Source organism: Falco peregrinus, chromosome 8 (genome assembly GCF_023634155.1).
Source record: "Falco peregrinus isolate bFalPer1 chromosome 8, bFalPer1.pri, whole genome shotgun sequence".
NCBI lineage: Eukaryota > Metazoa > Chordata > Aves > Falconiformes > Falconidae > Falco > Falco peregrinus.
Window position 1 is genome coordinate 58,639,405 of NC_073728.1, and position 22,998 is coordinate 58,662,402.

Consider the following 22,998-nt stretch of genomic DNA (forward strand, 5'->3'; position numbering starts at 1 on the left):
AAGATACATGTTTTGGCTTAGAAAGTGTGTTTGCAGAATGGTTGTCATTCAGGAAGAAATCAGAGTTTATAAAAATTCATGTAAATCTAGTTCTGGAGGCAATAAATATGTCTTTGGAATACTACAGTGTTCAGAAATATTCCCAAAACAAAGCTAGCTAAGAATATGGGATCAGATTCCAGCATAACAGGAGAGTGGGAAAATATTTTTATATCAATAAGAAAAGCAATTAAAATCCTATGTCAGATTTCACGAGAAAAAAGTTACAGTCTTTAAAAAAAAGGCTGAAACGTGATAGTAGCCTAATACCACAAGAATGACTATAAAACCAGGTTGGCTTTCTACCGATCAGACTGTTCCCAAGTACTTGCTGCTGTAGACAACAGCAAGTAAAAATCAGCAGATCTGAAAAATAAAGTCATGCCAGAATTTTATTTTTTCTTTTGCTTGAGGCTCGTAACTGGATGTAGCATCAATATAATATTGTAAAATCCTTTGGGACTGAATTTTGGAGTTGGTGGGGTTTTTTTTGTCTGGTTTCTCACCCTCTGACAAGTACAAACAACTTGCAGCTAGTCTCACATCCTATATTCCAGATCTCCAGCTCTCTAAATCCCGCCTTTCTGATTCTCTAAATGCATTTGCCACAGGAGCTGATACAAGTAGCTGGAACCTCTTTTCTTACTCTATAATCTAATGCACTTAGCGAGCCAATGAATATGTGTGAAAGGAGGGGCTTTCTGGCTAAGGGACTCCTTGCAGGGGAACAGCTGTTACAACAGCAAAACCTTAAGGGGAGCCAGGCAAGCACACTCACGCACATCTCTCGGTGGCTTTGTGCATCTAGGTCTGGCAAGACAACACCCCCTGCCACTTCCTCTCACTGCAAAAAGTGAGCAAACTAGCTCAGAGAAAGTTAAAGAAGACTGGCTCTCAGTTGTGACACATTTCAGCAGATCCAGTGATGGCCTGGATCAGTAATAGCTCCTGGTTTCATCACCTCGCCCTACAGGAAGAACATTTCAGGAGGTACTTAAACAGCACCGAGGATTACTTGGCCTTCTTGTGTGGGCCCAGGCGGAGCCATCTGTTCTTGCCCATGGCTTTGGTGTACACCCTGATCTTCGTTGTCGGGGTGGTAGGTAACTTCTTAGTTTGCCTGGTAATCCTCAAGCACCGGAACATGAAGACCCCCACCAATTACTATCTCTTCAGCCTCGCCATCTCAGACCTGCTCGTGCTGCTTTTTGGGATGCCACTGGAAGTCTACGAGATGTGGAGCAACTACCCCTTCTTGTTTGGGCCCATCGGCTGCTATCTGAAGACGGCACTCTTTGAGACAGTCTGTTTTGCTTCCATCCTCAGCGTGACCACAGTCAGCGTGGAGAGATACTTTGCTATCCTCCATCCTTTCCGTGCCAAGCTGGAGAGCACTCGCAAGCGTGCCCTGAGGACCATCGTGGTGCTCTGGGTCCTCTCGGTCCTCTTCGCCCTCCCCAACACGGGCACCCATGGCATCATGCTGCAGTATTTCCCCAATGGCACACTGGTCCCTGGCTCTGCTACCTGCACTGTGGTCATGCCCATGTGGATCTACAACTGTATTGTCCAGATTACTTCTTTTCTCTTCTATGTGCTGCCTATGGGGGTAATAAGTGTGCTGTACTATCTGATGGGGCTGAGAGTAAGTCCTACTCTGGCTGCTCAGTGTTTTCTTAGCTCATCCTTGTGTGTTTGTGTCTGTATGTGCCTTTTAAGTGATTGCACCCTTTTCTTGCTCATTTGTTTCCCCCCCAAAAAGCCGAAGCATTTAAAACCTCTGAAAGCAGAGGATCCAACTTCTTGGTGTAATCCCATTCTGAAATTAATTTAGCTATGATGGGGAATAATTTACCCCAATCTTTTTTTAAATCTTGCCATTACTGCTGCTCACGTTTGAATGCAACTTAAACGTCCAAGTCTGGAGATTGAATCCAGCCTCTCAGAGATTTGCACCTTTGCAGTAGGGACTAAAAGGAAATAGACCAAAATGAAAATGTGAAAAAAAAAAAAAAAAAAAAAAAAAAAAAGAGAGCAGGCTAGTGATTGAATCTTGGGTATTATTTGTTTTCCCTCTTCTTGTGACTGTGGAATTTCCATTGCATTACTTTATTTTCCTCCTTCCCTGGAGATGATTATAATAATCTGTTGTTAAAACTCACAAAGCTGTCATAAACTGAAATGCTAGCTTATTGCTACAGCTAGCAAATTCAGCAGTGATTTCTTTAAGTAACAATGGCATAGTTTCACCATCGATTAAGGCTACCTTAGAGTTCATATTCATTCTCTCTTCAGAAGGTGAGACTAGTTTTACCAAGGATTCATCATTTAAATGCATGGATAAAATAACCAGTATCACAGTATTACAAAACTATGTAGCACAACACTGAAATGAACTGCTAATCATAGCATGTTGATGACTTTTTTTCTTCTGGTACATTACATGTATTTTGAAAATATAAAACCTATCTCATAGCACTGAATATAACCTGAAGTTTAAAAAGCTGTGTCTGATCTTATAGCAAGACAGGGATGCAATATGCTAGTAGAGACAAACGAACTCACTGAATAACGTGCAAGAAATTCAACCAACATCTGCCTTTGGTGTATGTATCATTTTTTTGTGCTGGCTGATATTTACTGTTATCTGAAACTATAGAGAAGCAATTTTTCCTTACCCAGGAAAAGCTACAAGGATTAACTGCCATAAATCTGTAACACACAGCAGATCTTTAAAGCAATGAATGGGTTAAATTATCCCCACTGCCCAGCAGCTGTTGTGGGGTCTTTGCACAGTTTCACTGAAAATTTTGCAAAATAAGACTGGAAGGGAGGGAAAACTGCTAAAAACATAGCTGTTATAAAGAGAAAAAGATAAATCCCTGAACTAATAAAAGAAGTCTTGAAGACTGCAATAACTTCCGTTTGTGGCAGCAGATATTCCTAATCCCCATCCCAGAGGAGAAACTAGGTACCAGCCGAGGGCTGCCCCCCAGGACTTCTGTATATTCGCCAATATGCTCAAGCTGTCTTTCCTAAGGGCTGCAGTGTTCATCATTTATGCCTCTGCTTTTCTGTATGTTCAACTCAGACTTTCAAATTTTAAACAACACCATCCATCCTGAGTATATCTGCATCATGCTCCAAACTGCACTAGGGAAGGTAATTTCATTTTTTCAACAGAAAGGATAGAAGAATCTTGTATATATATATGATTTTTCAAGAGAAGACACTTTTTATCTACTCACAGACAAGAAAATCTATGAAGCTTCAGCAATGCTCCAGTCTCCTGAGTGTCACATATTGTTCATAGATTGTAGTGAAAAAGCTCAGCGTTGATCCAAAGGTTGTACAGCAGCTCAAATTCAGCAAACAGGGACGTAGCCTTTCCAAGTCCAGGCTTCATGGAGAAGGCATTTCCTCACCAAAGTTTCTCTCTCAAGCTTTGCCAGTACTCAGGAGAGCCTCAGGATGCAGTACAGAAGGAAACCTGTGACATATTTAAGCACCTGTAAGAAGGTAGTAAACATGGGTCATATGGTAGCTGAGTTAATTTTCAATTAAATCCCTTGTAAAAAGGAAAAAAATTGTCTTCCACTGGGAAATTTATTGCTAACGGACCCATTAGGCTGATTACCTCATGATCAATTACTTCATGACCTACTTGGTTATAATTTTAAGGCCTGATGTTTTAATACTACACCGGCATGGTCAGTAGGTAATTCCAGCATTAGTGAAAGAAGTGGACCCTGATGATTACACTGTAATTAGGCTTGATTGTGGAAGCTTCCTGCTGCCTCTTTCATGAGCGCACACATCACCACAGGTGCCTTCAGGACCAATCCCCCAGTCAGCCAGGCTCTTCTTTAAACTCAGTTCAGCTGTTGGGCTACTGGTTGCAACCTATAACCAAAAAACTGAGGAGGAAGAGGAGAGAGGGAAATGACAGCCCTGGAGAGGGCTGCTTGTCGGAATTAACCCCTGCAGCACTGATAGGGATGGGGTGGCATTGCCTGGGAAGAAGGCTGTGTTGCAGCAGGATTCAGTGCAAGGTCCCTGTCCGTTTCATTCAAACTGATCTCTAAAAGGACACAGGGGTAGGTGGTTATCACTGGTTGTCTAAAAGTCAGATTCTATTTAATGAGGATTTTTGACAGTGAATGGAGTGGAGAGTCCAAAGACTTATTCATCCCACCTCAGATATCTTTGAGGGAATCTAGATGATCAGGTGGGACTAGACTGACCTCAGGCAGGACAATTCTTCTGCTAAGAGCCCAGCCCTCATCTTGGTGTCACTTCCCCGCAGTAACACATTGGACACCTCGATAATTTTGACTCCAGCTGTCTTTGAACCAAGACAACTTACCCTTGCCAATGCACAGCTGCTCCAGATGTAACATCAAATTCTCCTTTATGCCCTAAATGCCCGGTTGTTAAAACCAGGATCATCTGTGGACGGTGACTGCCTTTAGCTGATTTCTGCAAAGCCTGGCACACAACGTGGAGGTGGTTCAGCAAACCTAACACAGATTCCTTCGCAATGGGGAGCTAAGAGCAGCCAGGCGGCAACGTCTTCAGCCTGATCACTGAAACAGGCAGGGCGGCATGCTGTAGCACCGGCCATGTGTGTTTTAAATATCAATTTTTCCATCAGCTGCAGAGAAAGTTGGGTCACTACTTGTGTCAGGCAGGCCAAGCCGCTTACAGAAGACAGCTCTGCTTTTGCTGAGTGGCCTCACTAGTTTGCCTGGGGATAGGTGAGGCCCTAATTTCACCCTGCCCTTTGATTTCTAGTATGAAATGCTGCAGCTAATAAATATGTGGAGGGAGAATCCAATTTTCAGCTTCTTGCTCCAGACACTTTTAATTCTTTTGCAGTGAATTGGTAACATTCATCTCCAGGCAACCCTACATAGCCTCAATACATCCACAGTGATGTAAAATTAACCACTGCCTTGGCTGAAGTGCTCCCTCTGTCAAGCCATTGGCATGAACTCAAGTTACAACCTGTGCCATGGACCCATTCCTTTTTTGCTTTTTTCTTTTTTTTTTCCCCTTCCCCTGTGTCATAACTCGTTGTTTTATTAAATTGCAACTGCTGATTTATTCTTACGAGTTATACTTCCACCCATTATCACTTGAGGCTAAAAAGGAGCCTTATAACATCATCAAAATGACAGGAGGAAGGTGAAAAATAAAGATACATGTGTCCCTGGTTTATTACAGCATCAGAGTACTGTATTCTCCAAGGCTTTGGAATATGCCTAGAACAGATTACTGCCGAGACTGAAAACCACTGAAGGGAAACTCAGGGTTTTAATCAATCTGAGTAGACATTTATTGCTAGATGTGTTTCAAATCAACTGAGTCTCTTCCTTAAGTAACGGTGGCTATGACAAAAAGTTACAAAGGGAATAACGTAATACATGAGAGGCTGAATTGCACTATAATTGAATATAATTTGATTTACACGTGTTTCCCTTTTATGGGTTTTATGAGTAAATAGAAGATTGAAAGAAGGTCTCATTTGATCATCCTTAAAGGGAAGTATTGTTAATCAAAAATCAGGAAGTAAAGTCACAGTGTAGAAGGCAAAAGAAAATGGCACAACTAGCATTTTTCACAAGATCTTTATAAATACAGATTGATTTCTATCTTTTCCCTCATTCCTGATATTCCTTCCCATGTAATTAAAAGGTTTGTTTCCAATTTCTCTCAGTTGACAAAAGCATCACTCCAAATGTGTTGGCTAATCAGAAGTTCCCACTTCAGGAAGCTGCATCCAATTATGCACTCTCCATAGATGATTCCTTTTATAATCAAAGCAATTGTCCTGATTATCTAGACTTGGTCTTTTCATCACCAAAGCACGGGTAGTCTCGCCATAAGCATATTAGGGAAGCACTTCAGGGAAGACCAGATTATTATTCTTTATGTCCATTTTGTAGAGGTCCAGGAAAATCTACTGGAGAAAATACACCCCCACCTTGTTGTGAGCGAGCAGTATGTGGCTGAATCTGTGCAGAGGTGCACACTGGCTGGCTGCAAGAGAGCATATATGGGGGTTGTTCGTTAGATGGATTGAATATCAATTAGTCCAAACACTCAGGCCACAAAACAAACTCCCTTGAATTCTACAGGAATTTTTCCAGTGATTACAGCTGTGTTTCACTGAGGCTTCTGTGGTTATTTTTTGGATCATTGGTTTGTGCTTAATTGTGGGGAACCCTTTTAGGAAAATAAACAAACAATATTTTGCTAGAAAAGAAAATAATGCCTAGCAAAATACTGTTGAAATTGAACACAAACTGTGAACCAAATATTGACTCATTGAGAAGGGACAAGTGGGGAACTGAAATACAAAACTGCTGTAAATATGCAGTCTCAGATGCATAAAATCTGCAGATTGTTTTGAACCTAAACCTTCAATGTTTCCCTAGACTGAAACTGAAATTTAAATGTAGATTTTTTTCAGTGAATCCTGAGCTGCCTCAAACTTTGCCTTCTCAAAATACAGCTATCAAAATATAAAACAGGCTATGTCTGGTGGGGATATTTTCTGCTGTCTAAGTTCTCCTTTTGTTTCCCTCCTTTTGCCAGTTGAAAGGAGACAAATCTTTGGAAGTGGAGGAAACGGCTGTGAATGTTCAGAGACCATCCAGGAAATCAGTCACCAAGATGTTGTGTAAGTAGTGAGTCCTTCTGTGTTTTATTTACCATGGACAAGAGGGTGACCAGCTCCTGAAGGGTATCAGGCAAATTCACTGGATACAAGAGTTATAAGATGAACAGCTGTGATTATTTCTTTTTTTTTTTTTTAAAAAAAAAAAAAAGGCTTCTTGCTGTTTTATCTGGACTTAGAGGGTATGGGAATGAAAGACCAGGGATAACTACCAAAAAACTCAGAAGGCAAATTTTCCTCCCCAGCACGAGAGGAGGTATAGCACACGTATGTGGCAGATGCTTGCATGGCAACTCTCTAATATCCCTCACTCCAAACCTGGCTGTTGCAGCCCCCCAGGGAGGACCCCCCTTTTTCAGAGTGCAAATAGTCCATCCTGTACATTTTTAAAGGATGCACACCTGTTTTGCATCACACTTCAAGCACGAACAGGAAGGTCCTGCCAAACCACATACATCACCTACTGATGAGTTAGACTTAGACTGCTTACTTAGACCTCCCCAAGAAAAAACAGGACCTAGGCAGACTTGCCTGGAAAGTGGTCACCCCACTTCCTAATTCAAGGCTGTCTTTCAAATAAAGAACACCTCACTACAGAGATGGTGTTTATGCAGGAAACATAAATCACCTTCACTATTCCCTGCAACAACATTATTCTTTTAGGCAGCTTAAGTCACCAGCTGAACTAGGAAATTTTACTTTGGAGCCAGACTGATTTTCTGTGCCCCGTGACTGTGACCGGAGATATTCATAGGACCCAAGTCTGGAATGGATTTGCCAGAACACCTGACTAAAGGCAGCACAGGCCAAGCTGTGCACAGAGGCAAACCCTTTTTCTTTCATCCTGTGCAGTGTACCCAGACAGACTTACCATCAGTGCATGGTTCCTATGGCCTTATCCTGCTATGTGATGTACAAACAGTGTGCAGAGGAAATTAATCCCAAGGCATAATGGAGACAATATGTCCCAGGTACCACAGATGAATCCAGATGTCTCACTGGCAGTTTCTTCTTTAGGCTCTGTACGTGCCACAGCATTACCTGGTTGTCACCTGCTTGGTTTGAATGTCATTATGTGTGTATGCCTTGAGTTATCCAACACACAAGTCAGTGGAAAGTTTCTTCTTTTAGCTGGTAATGGCAAGACAGAAAGGATGGGTAAAGTTTTGAAACAATGAATAAAATTTGTATATTTAGTTTTTTCGTACAGCTTTCTGAACTATCTCTGCTCTGTGCAGGCTACTGAACCATATCCTTCTATAACTGACTTGTTTTTCTGCTCCTCTTTCTCTGTGTTAGTTGTCCTCGTGATGGTTTTTGCTATCTGCTGGGCTCCATTCCATATAGATCGACTTTTCTTCAGCTTTGTTGTGGAATGGACTGAGCCTCTGGCTAATATATTCAACTTAATTCATGTGGTGTCAGGTAAAGCTTTCTTCTTCCCCTTGCTAGCAAAGGGGCTGACAAGATCACATTTATGAGTGGTTTACTTGAAATATGTAGTCATTTATTTTGTAGGTGACACGAGACATGCATGGAAAAGCTTCTTGTGATTTGGTGCAGTGATAAGAACTGTGCCTGAAATAAAACCTGCACACAAGTTTTTGCAGCTTTCAAGCTCTGGGCATGTTGTCCTGTACAGTTGCCTGAATATTCACAAAGAAGCGGGGGGGGGGAGGGGGGGGAGCGGCGGGAAGGATCTCATGCATCATTACCAGCTGCTTTTCCTTCTTGGGAGTGTTCAGAAATGAAGTCTGCTGTCGTTCAGCTGCTTTTAATGACTACACAACAGCAGGCATCATCCTCCAGACGGTTTCTGAGGCAAATGGGAAACCTTACCAAATGGCAAGGCAAAAGACTTACATACTGCTCAGAACCGGGTGATAAAACCAAATGTTTATGGCCCTGCCAACCATAAAATGAAGGCTTTTTCAAAGAGGAATCTTATTTTCAGTCTGCCATGGGAAAACACTGAATGTGGCCATTAGGCAGCTCAGACAAATCCAATCTCACGCAGTTGTCCTGGTGTGTTGTGAGAAATCAGCTCCTCTCGGCTGGAAGTTCTCCTCTGACAGCTTTGATGGGGGCACCAGCTGTGCAAGTCCTGCTGTGGGGATGAGGGCTGTGCTGGAGGCAGGTCAGCGCAGCTCAAGAGAGAGCTGGTTCCTGAACAGCTGGAGATAGTGAGCTCCACTCTCTCCAGCTTTGCTTTCCTTGTGTGCTGCAGTGCCTGAGCTAGCCTTGGTGAGACATCCCTCTGCCTGTGCCAGCCAGGCAGCAGGCAGCGCTCTGCTGTCGCTGCTGCCACCCTTGCACCCAAGCCTGGTGGAACAGTGTAGGCAACGAAGAGATATTCCTCTCCTGAGATCATTTCACACCCAAATGAGCTCTTTCTCCTTTTCCCACCCTTGTTCTCTTAGGTGTCTTCTTCTATCTGAGCTCTGCTGCAAACCCCATCATTTACAATCTCTTGTCCCAGCGCTTCAGGATGGCTTTCCTCAGTGTGATTTCTCCTTGCTGCAAGCACTGGGCCCCAAAACATCCCACTAGCAAGATTTCTGCCCAGCAGAGCGTCTTCGTGGTTGAGGACCACAATCTCATGGACTCTGCTGAAGACACAAGTCTCCCTGCCACACACAGGACATCTGTCAGCAGCTCTCAGCTCTGCACTGGGCTGTGACTTTCCATGTTGTGATCCAGGTGAGGCAGAAGTTAATGAAAATTACTTTAAGAAACAAAAAGAGAAGAGACCCTCCTGAAAGGCTGATTCTAGCAAGGAAAGTTTACAGAGGGGTCTTGAATGAATGAACCAGGAGACTGTAATTAGCAGGTGATTGAGAAGCATTGTATTACCCTCAGGCTAATAGGAGGACTGGAAATCTCAGTTTACTGAGTATAAACTATGCCAGCAAAGAGCTGCTTTAAAAAAATTAGGCACATTCACAATGTTACCAGCAAAGGAGGGAGACAAAGCTTGTCTTAGTTAAACATCAGATTTCACTTAGTTTCAAATAGGGCAGCTTGCCGTCCAAGCCTTGTCTACCCACTTCCAGCTTTAGGTAAGCCAGTCCCACTTCTCTCTCCTACAACCTTCTCCAGATGCGGCTGTTGCAAACCCCTCTTGCCAAAGTGAGCGAGTAGGCACGAACAAGCACTGCTCTGAGCTGGAATGATAAACATCAGGCACCAGCAACAGCTATTTCTAGGTCAGAAGAACCAGGGAGCCAATAATTATAAAATAAATGTAAAGCAAACTTTTGCTTTCTGAGCTAGGTAAAGATTCAGATGGAGGTTGGTGATTAATGCCTTGAACCACTTCGTCAAAAAATCTACCCTTTAGTGGGTTGTTTTTAACAAGTCTCAAAGTCACTGCCATAGCTCCTCATACTGTGTCTGCCAATATCTACACAGTGCTGAAATGGCACACGCACGCCACAGATCCTGGGGGCTGAGGGTGTTCCTGGTGGGACTCAAAATGCAGCTGGTGAGGGGTATCTGCCCAGGGAATGTGGAAAGTCTGCAGCCTTTGTGGGCTTATCCTGTGCATCAGAGAATTTTATTTCTGCCCATCTGCCTGAACGGAGTCTGACTGTACATATGGACTGTGGTGGGTCCCTGCTGTGCCCCACGTCCTGCAGTTTGCAAGAACTTATCATTGCTTGAACTTCAGATACTTACACATTGTCTCAGCCAGTGAAGCCTTGTGATTGTGCTCCAGCAGACTTCACACCTGCCCATACCAGACAGATTGCAGAAGTCAAGAGATCTAAGTGGGGTTAGTAACCACCAGGAAACAGCCTGGACAGCTTTGACAACACATGGAATTGGGACAAACCTGCAGGGTCAGAGAAGTTGATACAAAGGCAATAAAAGAGGGAGTTTTGCAGTGATATTGCATGTGCTGGATAAAGGTGTTGCCACAAAGCACGTTATAAGGTCTGAGAAACTCTTCTGCGTTCCAGTCATGCAAGCAGATCCTGAAGACAATACACTTACATCCAAGCGGATGAGTTCCTGAGCTCCACTGACTGCAGGGTCAGGACCCTGTAGAGTTTTGTAAAAGGGAGGTTGGATTGAATCTGTTATGTGACAAAGAATCTTACAAACCTCTGTGTCCCATGTTCCAAAGCCTTTTCGTTGTGTTTCAGAGAAACGTCTCCCTTGTGCATCATGACGCAGTGCTAAGTTTACCCACCACACTGGGCTGAAGATTGGCACACACAGCCACAAAAAATCATCTCATGTGTGTCACTGAGGGGCTGGGACTTACGTAGTCAGAGCACACAGAATTGTCGTAACAAATAAAACATTAATTCCTGATAGATGGTACACTGTATGCATAAAGGCTTATGGTCACTGGGGAGCTGGACAATGTTTCCCACTGCAGGAGGACAGGGTTGTACTCCTGCTACAACGGGCTCTTACCTTGTTTATCCTGAAATCTTCTGTTTTGCCTCTTGCTGTGGGACTCCTGGCTGAGGCGAGACCTGGGGGGCTCAGAGCAGCTATGAGTCACCTTGTGCCGCAGCATAAGGGGAATTTTAACCCATGTTTTCTGAGCCACCTGTTTTACCAGCTGCAATCTTGAGAAACAAACCCTGGAGAGAAAAGGCAGTTCCTGCTCCCTGAAGACACAGCTGAAATACTTTGCCACCCCCAAGTGGACACTCGAGTTTTATCAGTGACACTTACGTTTCTAACCAGTTCAGTATTATCATTTTTCCCTCCACCAGGCATTAAAGCGCGTTTTCCCTCTGGACTTGCCGCGCCGGCGGTGCCTTTCTGCCTGCGCGCTGCCCAGGGCCCTGCGCAGGGCACCGAGCTCTGGGCTCCCACTGAGGGGCTGGGGACCACCTGGGCAGAGGCTGGGCAGGATTTCCTCCCTCCCCCTGTGCATCACTTGTGCAACTCCCTAACAGAGCTCAGGGGGTTATCCTCCTTTATCCCAGAGCTGTGCCACTGCAAGTGTGTCCTCTCTGCCATCATAGGCACCCAGGCAAAGCAGCGAGGAGACAGTACAGTTTGACATAGTCACTCATCCACCGTACGATGGAGACATTCCTCTGTAAGATTTTGTGGCTCTCTGAATGCATCTTACGCATTTAGATCCAGACAGAGTCTTGTGTTGGTGCATGGAGAGCCATGCATGAGTGATGCTGCTCTCTTCTCCTTCCCTCATGGGACAATTGCAAGCTCAGCTGCAAAGCTCAGGGCTGTTAAATGCATCTCTTGACTTGCAGTTGAGCACACAGACCTGCAGTCAGGATTGGAATGTGAAGCTGTAGGGTGAAGATTTTGTGTGATCCTAAACAAAACAGCCAAATTTTTGTTACTAGGGAAGACAAAGGGTTTTCTGAGGAAGGAGAAGGCAGGGTGGAAGGGCAGGGAAGTGTGCATGGATGGGGAAATTTTGGAAAAGAAATAGTTAGAAGCAAATGACCAGGAACTCACCTCCAGTTCTGAAATAACTTTTTTTTTTTTTTTTTTTGGTCCTAAAAGCAGTTTTTATCACATTTAATTTGACATCCATCTAAAAAGTGACACTGATAACCAAAAATTACTCAGCTTTTTTGGACAAATGTCAAAAGCAAAGCTGAAAACGTTTAGTCCTGCACCAAGTCAAACTTTCTCTGAAAGTGTTATTGGGAGAGAAATGTCAAAGGTCTTCTACATTATGCTGTGAAAAAAATGTGGGCTGGCTTGAGGTTGAGTGCTCCGAGTTCAGTTCCCTGGTTCCCTGTGACAGCGCAGCTCAGTACCCCTTCGTTCTTGAGGGGGGTGGGGGGTGGGGGTGTCTGTAGAAAGCAGTCAATGCACTTTATACCTAAAGTGTAGTCAATGTCCGCTGGTGGCTTTGAGGCTTTTCTTCCCAAAAGGTCAGTGCTTGTGTTATTTTATCACTCTGTTCTGATATTTACCTGGCTGAATTTTGGAGCTGGATCCAAATACGAAAATACTGGGAAGATGGATAGAGATGTCATGAAAGCTGATGATATTCCTTTATTTATACAGTTAGCAGCTTTCATAGCCAAGTGCTGAAAAACGTTGGCAACTGGCTAGAGAAAAGCTCCTCTTGCAAGAAAACAGAGAACTTATTTTCCCTCAAAGTGGTCTAGTGTGATAGAAATGTATTTATTTGAAGTCAAGCGTGACTTTCTAGACAGAACTGTCTATTGATTTATTTCTCTGCTTCTGTTTCCTTCTGGGAAGTGTGTGAGCAGATAATGTGGAGCACTGGGGCAATGCTCCAGCATGGTGAGCAAAACATGGACAGTTTGAAATGTGTTGCAAGGAAGCACTTAAAGGAGAGAAGAACTGTTTGCATTACCAATGAGTGGTGCTCAGATCTAAAGCCAGGTTCAGTACTGGAAAAAACACCATGACAGCAAGTGGACAACTCTGTTTCAGTTTATCTGAAGAGGTTTTGGACACTACTGTGTTTTGAAGTGTTAAAACTATGGCTTATCAGTAAAACTAAATGTTCAGCTGCAGAGCTGCTTATATGTATTTGTGTGTAACATGAAAATAAATACACTAGAGTCTCTCTTCCTATGTCTGGTCCACTCTTTAGCAATCGTGCTTCTCATTTCTCCCTCTGATTTCATATGAGTAGCAGAAAATGGGGATCCCCTGGGTGTTCAGTCAGCACCAAGTGCAGGACACTAAGGACTTATTAGAAATCACAGTACTTTGAAAAAGAAAAAAAAAAAAAAAGCAGATTATTTCAGCTGGTATACATGCATGAAAATACAGCATTAATCCCCGTGTGGTTTACTGCATCCAAGTGCTCTGCATGACCGCTTCTTCAGGAGGCAAGAGTAAAAACTGGGCAGCATGGTTGCCATAGCCAGGAGAAGGTCTCAAACCAAAAAGTGTTGCTTCCCAGGCTGTGTAACAGCCAGGCCCGCTCTCCCCCTCTTTTTTTCCACAGTCATTTGCCTCATTTTCTCTGCTGTTCAGTATGATACTTGCTAGGGTTTTCCCCACTGAGGTTTGTTCCACAGACTAGCAAATGGCTGAGCTGTAGCATTTCCATATCAAATGGATATTAAAGTAAGGAAAAATATGGTAACAAAAACAGAACAATAATCTGGACTTTCTCTTTCTACAATAAACCGAGGAGGAATAAGGGGAAAGGACAGGAAATCAAACAATCAGAAACTCTTGCAAGGATTAAAAGTTGGGGTTAGAATTTTGCTCAAGCTGATGCAACGATGACTAATGTCCACCAGAGTAAGCTGGGGATAAAAGATTTTGAAAAGAAACTCTGCAGAGGGTTGCCCAATTTGGGCCTTGCAGATTTCCCTGATGGGAAAATAAACGCTTCTGAGGCTGTTAGGGTAGATCACAAGCAATAAAGGTTCATGCACCAAAAGCCAGTGACCATCTTGTGCATCATTCAGGACTGGTTTCCCTGACTTGATAAAAAGGAATTTGCCATCTGTGAAATAAGCATGGACCATAATGTAAGAACCTCACCTGGTCAAGGGTTGCTGATTTTCTTCCATATTTCTTTCCATTTCACATTTTGCCTAGTCGGTAGCCTGCTCTGGTCATAACCCAGATACAGGGGCAGGGAGCTAAGCTCATGAGCCACCAGAAGTGGAAGACTCTGTTACTGTCTAGACTTTGTGAAACCTTGAAGAGTTGCAGCTGTTGTTTTTAAGGCAAATTACCTTAAATACACTTAACTTTTAAAGAAGGGTTGATTTTAGGAGTCTGGAAGCTGTTGGAATAATTTGCTTCCCACTAGGATAGCTAATTCATGAATGAAATACTGAAGGCTCTATTTTAAAAGCCCAAATAACTTCTTTCATACATCCTCAGTTTCTACTATGCTGTGAAGTGCAGCTAAGCTCCTTCCCAGAGGAACAAACTTTTGTTTGCTTTTTTGGCTAGAAGTGGGTTTTTCAAAAGACCCTTAGACTCAGATGTCTACAACATGAAGATCTCCATCAGAGGTCATATGGATTCCTTTTATAAGGAATGTGAGGAGGAAAGAAAAGCTGTGCTAAAATCAACTCAGCTGACTTATTTCAGTCATCTAGTTTAGGTGTTTTGCAGGTAGTTTTTATACATATTATTAACATATACATATTTTATACTTATGCAGTTGAAAAGCATAGCTAGACAACTAGGTACAGGTTACCTTGGAATGCTGTATGTTCCTTGTTGCAGAGCAGTTATGTTTGTCAGTCCCTTTCAATTCATTTAATTTCTTTAAAACCCAAGAGACTCCCTTAGAAATGACTCACTAGGAAAATCATGCTCCAAATGAGCAAAACAAATGGCTAACAATTAATTCACCCTAAAACACTGGGAGAACAGCATCTTCAGGGGTTCACTTACCATTTTGCTCATTGATCTGGGGGTGGTGCCTCTGGGACACCTGGCCCATGCTCTCACAAGGTGGGAAATTCAAACAAAGCTTTACCATTTGTAGGGTTTGCAGCATTTGGTTGCAAGCTTGCAGTTTTCCTTCCCTTCTGTAGGAGCTGGTGAGGGCAGGAAAGGTACCTATCCTGCCACAGAATGTGCTGAATAGCTGCCTGAACTCAATGGAAGAGCTCCAAAGAGAAGTTTTTTTCATGCTGCTGTTGACTGCAGTGCAGGTGGGTTGGGCAGGACTGAGCAACTGCAGCAAAAAACTGCAAGAGTCACGGTTTCGGGAAATAGAAGAACTCCCCAGCCTTTACAGGAGGAAGGAAATAAAACACTAACACAGGGACTTGGAGGTATATTTATTGTTTATTTAACCATATACAGACTGGAGTTTCCGTTGGTTGGGTTGGTGCTAAGGAAATATTACATGTGGAGGGGGCTTTGAATGTGAATGAACTCTACTAATACCACAAACCTCAGCTCCCCCAAGACCTGCACCACTGTTTCTTCCCAGCTCAAGTTACCTGATCATGCAGAAAAACAGACCACAGAAACAGAAACACATACAAATTTACATTGCAGTAGCAATGGCAGGACCCTCCACTGTGACTTGGACACGTAGAGCACAAAGTAGTGTAACAAGGAACCATTCCTCAGCTGCTCAGCAGTAACCTTCTACCTCCCTGGCCTTAGCTTAAAATAATGCAAATCAGTTTGTGTTCCTGCATACAACCAAGATGAACAGGCAGTTGACAATGGTCCAGTTGCATCTAGTTTGCTTACGTATCTCAGCCCCAACACAAGGGGCTGTTGTGTGAAGTTCTCTCTCTGCACATATAACAAGAAACAGTCCCTTAGCTGGGTCTGACGTGGCAGCCTAACAATTCCCAGTAAACCTAGTACATTACTCCAAGAGGCAGCAATGACTGCCATGATTCAGCCTTTGCACACTACACTTTTTTACAGTGTGTCTTGTATTAACAGCAAAGAGCACTCATACAAGTGTTAGCCTCAGTCGGGTTGCTTCAGGTCTCATTCCTTCCCCTATCTCCCCTCCCATGAGGAACAGGTATATTGAAGAATCCTCTCCCCACCATCTATCCTGTCTTTTTGCTGCTAAGCAATTCCACTGAGGATTGAGTCTTTTTCCCTGCAACTTTATTTGCCAGCTGTAAGGCTTTCACACGTATTGGTATTCCAGTCCCGATTTCAATTACCTGGCTAACCTTTTCAATTTTCACAGAGAGTGAGAATCAGAAAACAGCAGGTTCTTTATTACAGCTCACACTGGCAGGGAATGTTTTGCCCCCCTTCCCTCCCCCATGTTTGCAGGAAAGCTCTGTCAAATTCAAACAAACTCATTGATCATAACTTGTCTATTTACTTATGCTGTGCAGACTGTTAAGTATTCTGCTCCCTTCGGCAGACCTCTTTTCCATCCTCCTTTTGGCTTGAACAGGCTGTATTTTATAGCATTTCTAAAAGCCAAGGAGAAACAGTCTTAAGTCTTCACCCTGATGCTTGACTCCAGTGGGAACACTCACCAGGGTCAAATGCTGAAGAAAATAAAAGCCTTGTCCTTCAAGAGGGGCTGTTTGCTCATCTTTGATAAGCAAGACATGGTGGCCTTATTTACACGTCTCAGAGCACTTCCCAGTAGAGGCTCAGGGCACTGGAAGGGTTCCCTGAGACCAGCAGGCAAGTCAGGCAGCAGGCACCCTCTGCTGATCCCAAAGCCACTGCTCTGCCACTAAACTGTACTGGCTACAACTGTCACTTGCATAAGAAATAATTTTTCTCCTCCTTTTTGCCTTCCTCAGTTCTCCAAGTCATACCTCTCTTCTTATCTCCTTCATTATTTTGAGCCTTTATATAGCAATCATCACGCCTGTGCTCTGTCTGCCCCATCACTCAACCATCCAGCTCCTAAAAACCTTTTATTTGATTGGGCAGGGGGGAGGATTTGAGGCAATAGATCTGTTTCTTAGCAACACCTTCCTCTCTTTCTTAATCTTCTTTTGTTATTTCCAGCTCATTATCTTTGCCCATGTTCAACTCCAAATTAACTTAATTACAGACAGATTTCATATCTCTCTAAGCCAGAAGGGGCACTTGTAAAACATCCCTCCAGTCAATAGCAAATGGGGGCCCTGGCCTATGCTAAGCAGGCTTTGGGAAAGGCAGCTCGGCTCTGTCTGTCCTGCTCCCTCCAGACCCCTCTCCCGGCTGCTCACAGCTCCTGCCTTTCCTTTGAGCTGCTTTTAAGTGGGGCATTTTGTCTATCCATTTTGCAGCCTCTCCAAGTTCATCACAACCATTGAGGTCCGCAATGGATGTCTGTAGAAATTGCCAGGTGAGTGCTGAGAAGATGCCAAGGGCACTGCAATCTTTCCACCTCCTCTTGCCATATTCAGATAGGTGGAAAGTGCCCAGGTTCAAAGTCTATGCCTGGTGGAAACTGCCCTGGGTGCAAACCTGAGCTAAACCTGAGACATAGTGAGTCTCAACACTGGAGGTACTCAGTCCAGGATAACCTCCTGTTAGTTACACATTTGGTAGGCCAAAGATGTCTTTTGGTTAATGTAGCTCTGGTTGCCCCAAAGCCATACACTGATGATAGCTGTCTCTTGAAAATCCCCTCTGAGATAAAAATGCACTAACTGGACTAGATCATCCCTCATACTTCATCCTCTCTTTAGCCTGTGATAACAGGTTTGCTTTGGAAATCAGGAGGATCTATCTCTAGCACCTGATGGGTTTCTCACCTTCTAGTAGGTAAGGTTGCACCTTCTGCTGGAGGTCAGGTAGCTATTACCCAGCCAGGACAGCTCTTCCTAAGTCCGTCAGGTTTTGTCATGGTGTCAGTGATTCCTCACCGGTAGAAGCAGGATGCTGCTCTGAGGAGAACGAGGAGAGATCTGTATTCACACACTGGGGAGAGGTCAGCCACCGACAGAATTCTATTGAGGGCATATGAAGCCACCTATAAAGACATAGGGGAGGGGGAACTAAACTCCCACCAGCAATATAAAAGGCAGGGGTGGGTTTGTGGCAGTTATGAGAGGAATCAGAGACCTGTATCCCTACCTTTAGCAGAAGACACCCGTGGTTTCTGGGAAGGAAGGAAAGCCTGGGTGACTGTTTGTAGAGATGGATCCTCCTCATTCAGATGTGCACTTCCTTCCAGCTGTTTGCTGCCCTGCAATGTGGAACCACAGATTGAATTGGGATGTGTTTCCCCCCTCACCCTACAAAGGCAGAGTTGCAAGTCATGCGTGTATACTTGGAGGTAACTAACTGGAACCCTGGTAGCAGTGCAGCTGGAGGACGAGCCTTCTTGGGACTCCGGTGGCTGACCCATGAAGTTAGGGGGAATGAGATAAAACTACACAGCTGTGAGGAGATGGCACTGCAGTCAGGTCCCTGTCCTTAGTCCTGGACTTTGTGAGGGATACAGCCTCATTCAGAATGAAACTCATTCTGCCCCAAAAGCTTCAGGCTCTTCCCTTTCCTTGCTGCCCCTTTCTTGCTCACCACTTGGCTCTGTAGGGACAGAGGCCACAGTTAGGATATTTCCTCCCTGCTTCGTGAGGACATATTCAGAATGGTCTGTCTCAGTGCAACCACATTGCATTTACCAGCTCAGTAGGAGGCTGCTCCTAAGGTTTGGTTTATAGGCCAGAAGGGCCTGAAGGGGGCAAGGAGCAAATATCTACCCTGAAATCTGAGTATGTGGCCTTTAAAGAGCGTTTGTACTCATCTTCTGCAGATTTACAGGCCAACGACACTAGTCAGTGCCCACTGGAGGTCAGCCTTGTGCCACGCAAACCTGCGTGGGGAGGAGGCAATGGGGTGCCCTGTGACTTCCAGCAGCCTTGGACTACAAGCACGCCTGTGGGGTGCACGCCATGCCCCAAGAGACAACCTGCTCCAGCTCCCTCGGTGTTGATTCATGATTCAGAGATTCTTCTTGTTTTCCTTTCTTTTTTTCCCTGCTCAAAAGTGTCCAGAGGGCTGTCGCTGGATAATCTCAGCAAGAGAGATGTGTGTGCTGTTCAGTCAGCACAGCGCAGGCTCACAGAAACCCAGAATGGTCCTTAGGTCAGAGCAGACATGTGCGGTGGCATCACACAGCTGGCAAGTCAGGCTTGGCCTGCTCGTCCAAGCTGACCTGAAAAATACTCTTGTTTCAGGGCAATTCTCAGCCTTTTAGTTTTGTTTTACAGGGGAGTGGCATTATAATTGTATACAGATTGCACCCTCTGGATGAGAGATCAGAATATTGATGCACAACCAACACAAGTCCAGATATACCTAATTCAGAACCATGTTCCCTGCCAAAGCCTATAATTAAGACTTTCTACACTGAATCCCATCCGAAGAGTCACTTCTTCTACCACTTCTGTGAGACCCTTCAAGCAAGGCTCAACAAGTATTTGATGGGAAACAAAAGCCTTCAGCTAAACATTTTGATAAAACAAATTTGTTCCCCCCCAAAAAAGAATCTGTGCTTTTACTACAGGATCCCACAGGTGAAGTGCAAACCAAGCTCTGGCTCTATCAAGTGAAGTCAGCTCTTGGTAACTCTTATGTCTATACAAAGTATGCATCAGTATGGCCTACACAGAAAATGGAGATTGAAGTGCTTAGTTGTGATCTCCCCAGATTACTATTCCACACATCAGTCTGTGGCCTGGATATTCCTTATTTCACCTTCAAGGTGACTTAATTTTTCTTTCTAGTTCAAGGATTGTAGAGCTGTCCTCTGCCCTGCCTCCAGCCGGGCCACAGCTGAAGTGCAGGATATGCATCATCCACAGGCATTCACTGAAGCTCAAGACTGAAATGACAGCCAGCACCCAACAAACCCTCTGTCAGCTCTTTCTACCATCAGTCTTAAGCATATATTTCTTCTGCTTTGCTGTAAAAGGTAAAGAACCATCCCTTTTCTGCTATTTTTCTAGCACAGCAATAGAAAAATTGATCCCCTCCGCTGGCTTCTTTCCTGTGAATGATCAGTTATCCTTTGGTGTTAAACAAACTCCAATTATGCGTTCTAAACAACCAGCGAGCCACAAGGGTCAAGGTACCTTCTGATCTCTTACCTCTTATTCCAATTAGTATTCCTGCCTGCATGGCTTTGTGCATGCTGTGTGTTTCCAGCAAGAGAAAGGCAGCCTCCAGCTCTCCATCCTTCTCCACTCATATTCACCTCCTGCCCCAAGGAACAGCAAAATTCTTTCTGAAGGCAGACAGTTCTTAAGACAGACTGGAAAAGATGGGAGAAAAAAAAAAACCCAGACAGGAGCAGTTCACTGTAATAATTCAGTAATACTGGCTCTCCATAATTCAGAAACAAACCCACAGCATGACCATGGCACTGGAATCATTACTTGGAAGATGTGACTGTAACCAGCCCAGGACCCTGGCAGCCCACTGATGACACAGATGGTTGGAAACCAGGCAAGCAGTGGGTAGGAACAGCGACGAGAAGACTGTTGGCTTTGGCAGAGCCCATCAGGCATCCTTGCGGCAGCCCTTGGGTGCTGCCAACTTGCTGCATTCTGGAAACGGTGTTAGGAGAGCAGGATGCACTGTTCTCAGCATGACCCATACTGGCAAATTACATACCAATGAGCTCAGGCCAAGATTCACATCTTCTGCTTTGCATATTAACCAGTTTTGCATGCAGAGGTGAAACAAGGTTAATGAGGACAGGAACACAAACCTCTGTCATTTTGCCCTCGGGATCCACCACTAGAGCTTTGCTACTCCCTCTCACAAGTCATACAACTTCATGCCTTTTTTATTTGTTTTAGGTTTTGTTTTGTTGGGGGGGGGGGGGGTGTTGGGTTGTCCAAACTTGTCCCCCACCTCCCATGCCTGCCCCGCCACCCCCCACTTTGCTGCAACACCTGTGCTATCTGCTACAGCAGGAAATGTGATGTCTTCACCTGGCTGTTTGGGAGCTCTGCATCTGATGGTCCATTACCACTTTCTTATGGGGTATTTATTTTCTTCTGAACATTTTGTACTATCACAGATGGGGCTGAACCACTTACCTCTATCAATAAATCACAGTAGCTAAAGCCCTGGTTTACTGCCAGGCTGCACCAACTGTGGAACTCAGTAAGTGTGCTGAAGACAAAAGGTTTGAACCTGGGCTATATTTAGCTGTCCATATTTAAAGACGGATTGGAAGAAAAGGGAGAGTTTAGAAAGCATCTAGGCAAAAAAACCCCAGCTGTATGGAAGAAAGACAGCTGTTAGTTTCTGTGAGCAAGACCCAATTTCGTACATGTTGGCTCATTTACTCCATCAACCTGCCCAGCACATTTTAGAGTCAGGATTTGTTCAGCCTTCCAAGGACTCTCTCTACCATACCCCAGCTACCCTTGCTCTCCCGTGCTGCAGGCTGAGTCCTGTTCGTGACCCAGTGACAAACTTCTGCCCTGGACATAACTGAATAAAGAAATCCCTTTGCTGAAACACTTACGGATACTGGGGCATCACTCTTCAGTGTTGCTCTGAGGGAAATCATGCTTGTTTTAGAAATGTTAAAACAAAAGGGGTTATGGATATTGAGGGGGTTTGTTAGTTTGATTCTGGCAGAAGCAGCTTTTTGATCCATTTATCAAGCTGCCTGCAGCTCCCATTTCAAGGCTGATGAAGATATAATAAACAGTGAATCAAAAAAAAAAAAAAAAAAGTCTTTTGAAAGGTGTATCCAGAGCAGCTCAATAAATAAAAGAAGGTAAGGAACAAAGAAGAAAAATCATCAGTGCAAGTTTTGGCTTTCCTCTGCTGTTCATTTTATAGCATAAATTTAAATAAACGAATGAAGCAGGTTGGTGGAATCACTTTCATTCTCAAATTCATTCTCAAAGAAGTCCTGCCTGTGAATTCATTTTTCCACAATGGCTCATGTCTTGCCAGCTACCCTCCAAATTGCCCTCCAAACTGCCACTTTCAAATTTATAAGCATATCCATCAAGCTCTGCAGACGCCCAGAGTTTCTTTGAAAAAGTACCTGCATTCCTGATTGATGAACGCTCTTTATGGAAACCCCAGTGCAACAAACCTCACCACAGCTAAGAGCCTGGATGCCAGCTAGGAATGACAGGTAATTCCAGACATTACGCTGTTCCCTTCCCACTGCCCGTACTGAGAAGAACTTGGAGTCTGCACTAAGCTTTTTTCTTCCCCACAGGAGACATCGCTCCTGCACAGCTCCCCAGAGCTCTCAGTCCTGTGCCAACTATTAGTTGCTTCCCTGGGTACGAGGGCAGCTTTTGCTCACAGTAGGACCGAGTGTCTTTGCCAACATTCTCTTTTCCATTTGGATTCATAGATACCAGGCAAGCTGGGAGACTTCTCCAGTCCCTCACTGGGTATTTTGTGCCATTGATCTCTGGGGTATGACAATGAAGTTACTACATTTCTTTCCAGTGTATTTTGGTTATCTAGACCTGATGGGCATTCAGGCTGGATGTGCAGGTGTGAATTTCAACACTTCTTCCAGAAGCTGTCACCACATTTTGTTAAATTGCAGGAACTCTTCTTGGGTCTGATTTTCTTCAGCTGATTTGGGTTAAGACCCATGGGCTTCAGCAGATATCAAGATCCTGTTAGCAATGGAGAAAACAAAGAAGGAGTTACAGACAGAAGAAAACATTGAAAGATGAGAAGTGATGAAAGAATCAGAGAGAAGTAGGGAGAAAAAGACAAGCCTAGAGGAACTGAAAAGGAAAGGGAAAAGAAGAAAAGTGAATAAAGAACTTGCATTAGAATAAGGATGAAAGAAGGAAGAGAAGGGGAAAGAGAAGGAAAGGGAAAGAGAGAAAAAAGGTCCAGAAATATCTGTTGATGCTTCACCAGATGCAAACAGTATCAAC

General features: G+C 44.1%; 1 protein-coding gene and 1 long non-coding RNA gene across 3 annotated transcripts; one reads left to right on the forward strand and one right to left on the reverse strand.

Annotated features, from left to right (window-relative positions):
• Positions 1-629: 629 nt before the first annotated feature.
• On the forward strand, positions 630-10,417 carry NMUR2 (neuromedin U receptor 2). Its single transcript, XM_005231810.3, has 4 exons — positions 630-1,684; positions 6,640-6,724; positions 8,021-8,146; positions 9,142-10,417. The coding sequence occupies exons 1-4, from the start codon at positions 965-967 to the stop codon at positions 9,399-9,401; spliced, it is 1,191 nt and encodes a 396-aa protein (XP_005231867.1). The 5' UTR covers positions 630-964; the 3' UTR covers positions 9,402-10,417.
• A 5,033-nt stretch (positions 10,418-15,450) lies between these two features.
• On the reverse strand, positions 15,451-22,724 carry LOC114010585 (uncharacterized). Of its 2 annotated transcripts, XR_003552065.2 has the most exons (4): positions 22,573-22,724; positions 20,209-20,372; positions 18,191-18,302; positions 15,451-18,000 (listed from the first exon to the last, which is right to left on the reverse strand). It is a non-coding gene; the product is annotated as an uncharacterized LOC114010585 (long non-coding RNA). The 2 variants fall into 2 exon arrangements; XR_003552064.2 differs by having other exon boundaries at positions 20,209-22,724.
• Positions 22,725-22,998: the final 274 nt, after the last annotated feature.